General features: G+C 38.4%; 1 protein-coding gene across 1 annotated transcript; it reads left to right on the forward strand.

Moving 5' to 3' along the window:
- Positions 1 to 3,706: 3,706 nt before the first annotated feature.
- On the forward strand, positions 3,707 to 4,234 carry LOC132061288 (uncharacterized). Its single transcript, XM_059454130.1, has one exon. It carries the CDS (start codon positions 3,707 to 3,709, stop codon positions 4,232 to 4,234), a length of 528 nt encoding a protein of 175 aa, XP_059310113.1.
- Positions 4,235 to 4,702: the final 468 nt, after the last annotated feature.

The following is a 4,702-nucleotide window of genomic DNA, read 5'->3' on the forward strand; positions in this document are numbered from 1 at the left end:
GGTTGCAACTTTCATTGTTGAAACTAATGCCCATGGTTATGGCATAGGTGTTGTACTGATGCAACAAGGTCATGCTATTTCTTTTATAAGAAAGACTCTATCAACTAGACATCTTTGCTATGTATGTGTATGATAGAGAACTATTGGCTATGGTTCATGCAGTCACTAAGTGGTCACTATATCTACTTGGTCAGAAGTTCATCATAAGAACTGATCAGAAGGCTATGAAGTTCTTGATTGAACAAATGTTAAACACGAACTCTCAATTGACATGGTTGACCAAACTGATGCCATTTGATAATACCATAGAGTACAAAAAAGGATATGAGAACAAAGCTCTTGATGCTCTATCAAGGGTAACAGGTTTAAAGTTGCTTGCATTAGTTATTACCAACACTAGTTCAGATTTACTTGTGCCATTGAGGCAAGTTGAAGTTCAGATGTGGAGTTAAAAATTTTGATTACTCAGTAGCAGTCTAACTCTGCTGCACATTCTCAGTTTACTTGGATCAATAATCAACTAAGGAGAAAGGGCAAATTGTTGATTGGTAATGATGATCAGTTGAAGCATACTATCATGACATTGTGGCACTCTACTACTCTTGGAGGTCATTCTAGGGTAGATGCTACATTAAAGAGAATAATGACACCATTTTATTGGAAGAGTTTGAGAAATGATGTTAAAGCTTTTTTTCTAATGTGTGATGTATGCCAAAAGAGTAAAGTATAATTGTTACACCTCGAATATTTTCGCGTCGTTTACGTTGTGAGTAAATTAACGTAAGCTCGGAGAGGTTATGGAACCCTTACAAGGTTAAATAATACTTTTAACAAGTTTCAAGCAAGTGTCTAAAGGTTCCGGGATCAAGTGAATCGAAAAAATTAAGTTTGTCGAAATTTTGAAAAAACTTGGCAGAATTTTGGACAAGAAATTCTGGTCCAAGTTTAGTAAGGTATATCTCCTAGAATAAGAGGTGTATGGAATCAATAACCTATGTAAACTGAAGTTCAGTGGGTCTTCTTTCCAATGCAACTGGCAGATTGAAATTTGGAGATGTACGGTGGGAGATACGGGTCGTCGTTGTACATTGACGGTTCGATCAATGTGAGGCGGTGGAGACTTTTTGGAATGTTTATATATTGATCTATTACGTTTCAGCACTTTATTTCTCCATAGTAACATACCCTAATCACCCTTAAACTCTCTCTAACCTCTCCTAGTTCTCCATCATCAATTAAGTTGAGTTTAAGGCCGTAAAACCCCGAGACTGGCTAAGATAAGGTAGTAGCTCATGTGGGTAGCAAGTTGTTGGCCTTGTAGCTTGGAAGTGGAGTGTTATGGTTGGATTTTCTAGACTAATAAGGTATGTTTATCATCCTAATTTAGTTATTGAGTTGTCCTTGAAGGGTTTCAATGGTTTAAAGTGAAGAAAATCGTGATAGGAAGATTATAGTTCGAGTTGTCGATGTTGTTAACTTGTGGACTATTTTTGAAGGAAGTTTTGGGACAGATTTGCATCTGTTTATCTTGTTATATCTTGATATTGTTGTTGTAGAATGTTGTTGTTGATGTTTGGGTTTGATTTGGAGATGGATAGAAGTGGATATTATAGGGGAAATGCTGCCCGAATTCCGTTAACTTAGAAACTAGTTTAACATGGGGTTTAAGAATGTCCTTAGCCTAATTTTGGTATGATTCACCTTGTATGTAGATTTGTGAGCGGAAGTTAAGCGTTGAATAGCTAAGTGAGCGACCAGGTATGTTAAGGCTATCCCTTATCTTTCTTAAGGCATGATCCTATTGTTATGAACTTTCACAAATGATGTCTATAACAATTCCTCTCATAGAAATGCTAGAAGCTTACATTCTTAATGTTCTTAAGATGTTATTGATGTCGGTCTCACCTTATGATCGTTGTTCCTTCAAGGTGAGATATGCCAATGATGTTAGCTCCATAATGGAAATAGGAGGTTTACCGACCTTACGTCACTCCGATGAATTTAGAAATGTGTTCTTAAGGAATATTTTGTAGGACATGCATAGTGTGCTAGTAGAAGATCCCTAATGAGGTATTTAATGCTAGAAGAGAGGTTTATAATGTATCTCAGGATTTGGTTAAGGTTTAGTTAACCAGGAAGAAGTCCTAATGGACCAGAAATATGCTTATAAGTCTTATGCGATCATGTAGGCATTAACGGATAAGTGATGACCATGAGAAGTGCATAGAGATTACTCATAGAGGTCTGGTTATGATGTTGATATTATTTACCACTGGTCTATAGCCAGTTGGGCAGATTATGTACCACTATTTACCACCGAGCTACGGTCGGTCGAGCAGATACGTATTTACCACCGACCTATGGCCGGTCGGGTAGATACATATTTACCACCATGCTATGGCTGGTTGGGCAATTATTACCATCGAGCTATGGCGGGTTGGGCAGTTACCACTGATCAGTTGGGCAGTTGCGCTCTACTATCGGGCGATAATCGGATGGGCGATTAGCACAGCTATGCTACGGCCCGGTCAGTAGTTACCACGATCGATTGAGCGTAGATAGCACGGGATGATAAGTAGGTCAGGACCATAGTATTGTACATAGATGTAGATAAAAATATGAGAGTATAGAAAGACATGCATACTAGATTCTCATTGGTAAGTCAGAAGTGCCAAGTTGATTCTTATCCTTCTTCTTTGCAGTATATGTTTATTATGTTACATTTTCGCCTTACATACTCGGTACATTATTTGTACTGGCGTCCTTTTGTTTGTGGACGCTGCGTTCATGCCCGCAGGTATAGACAGACGAGACGAAGACCCTCCATATTAGGCTGCCTCCAGGTACCAGTTTTGATTGGTGAGCTCCACTTCTTCCTGGAGCATTGCCGAGTCTGGGATTATATATGTATTTTTGTGTTATGTGTATGTCGGAGGCCCTGTCCCGACTCATATACTTTGTTCATGTTCTTAGAGGCTTTGCAGGCAGTTTCCTGTATACAGCTTAGTCATGCCTTGTCGTATTGTTATGGCAGCATCGTGAGCCCATTGTACATATACATATGCATGATATTATATTCATTGTTGGCCTCCTTGGCCTTATTTTACCATTCGATACATAGATGATGCGAGTTACAGTTTGGTTCGCTCGACCCCAGTAAGGTGCCGGGTGCCAACACGCCTCACCAAGGTTGGGGTGTGACAATATTTGGCTGCACATCCTGGTCTTTTACAACCATTACCAATCCCTCAAGTGATAGGGTCTCAAATCAGTATGGACTTCATAGATAGTTTTCCCAAATCCCATGGTTATGACGTCATATTGGTTGTAGTTGATAGACTCAGCAAGTCTGGTCACTTCATACTTCATCCCTCTCAAACATCGTTACACTGCTCAATCATTAGCTCTAAATTTCATGGATGTAATTGTTAGATTACATGGACTACCTGATTCTATAGTCAGTGATAGAGATGAAGTATTCTTAAGCACATTTTGGCAGGAGTTATTTACAATACAAGGAGTGCAGTTGAACACGTCATCATCATATCACCCTCAATCTGATGGTCAAACAGAGGTATTAAATAGGTGTTTGGAAACATATCTAAGGTGCTTTTGTGCTGAGAATGCTACTGGATAGTTTTTATGTATCCCTATGGCTGAATATTGGTATAAACTTGCCATCATTCTGCTATTGGCATGACACCATATGAAAGGTCTATTGGAGGCTCCCCCATTACATTTACCCTATTTTCCTGGTGAATCTACTTCTACTGAGGTAGATAATACATTGCTCAATAGGGAGATGAAGTTACAATTATTGAGGCATCATGTGTTTAGGGCACAACTGAGAATAAAGCAACAAACAGATAGTCACAGAAATGATAGAGTTTTTCTTGTTAGTGATTGGGATTATTTTAAGGTTCAAACCTATAAACAATCTACTATTGCACGACATCCATTTCATAAGTTAGCTACAAAGTACTTTGGGCCCTTTCAAATAATCAAGAGAGTTAGGAATGTAGCTTATACACTATTGCTTCCAGATTCTGTCAAGATACATCCTACTGTGCATGTGTCCTTATTGAAGAAGTTTCATGAAGTTCCTACTCAAATTTCTTATCCTCCTGTTATTGATATTGATAGTTCCTACTGTCCTGAACCTGATTCTATCTTGCAAAGGAGGATGCTGAAGAAGGGTAACAAGGCGATTCTTGCACATGCTTTGGTGAAGTAGAAGGATTTTCCTGCTGATGCTACTACTTGGGAGTATTCTATTGTTGTATAGACAAGATTTCCTAATTTTGATCCTTGAGGTCAAGGATCTTTTGATAGAGGGAGTACTTGTTACATCCGGTACTTTCGTACACTAAAGTGCATCGTAAGTGAGTCGATGCAAGCTTGGAGTGCAAGACCATTCTCAATTTTGTAAGTGTTTAAAACCATGTATAGCATAGGTTGGATGGTTTAGAAGTTAAACGAATCGAAGAAAATAAGTTTTGTCAAAAGTCGACAAATTGGGAATGTTATAACCCGTACTTTTGGGGTAAGACTAGGAGTGCTTAACATACTAATAATGTCATGTTATGAGGTATTTGAATCATATAATCACCGTATGTTAAGTTTTGAGGTCAAGTGAGTTGTAAAACAAAAGTCGGCAAAAGTTATTGCAATTTACGTTCATAAGTTTTTACTGAAATTTGGG

The sequence above is a fragment of the Lycium ferocissimum genome, chromosome 6 (assembly GCF_029784015.1).
Source record: "Lycium ferocissimum isolate CSIRO_LF1 chromosome 6, AGI_CSIRO_Lferr_CH_V1, whole genome shotgun sequence".
NCBI classification, from domain to species: Eukaryota; Viridiplantae; Streptophyta; class Magnoliopsida; order Solanales; family Solanaceae; genus Lycium; species Lycium ferocissimum.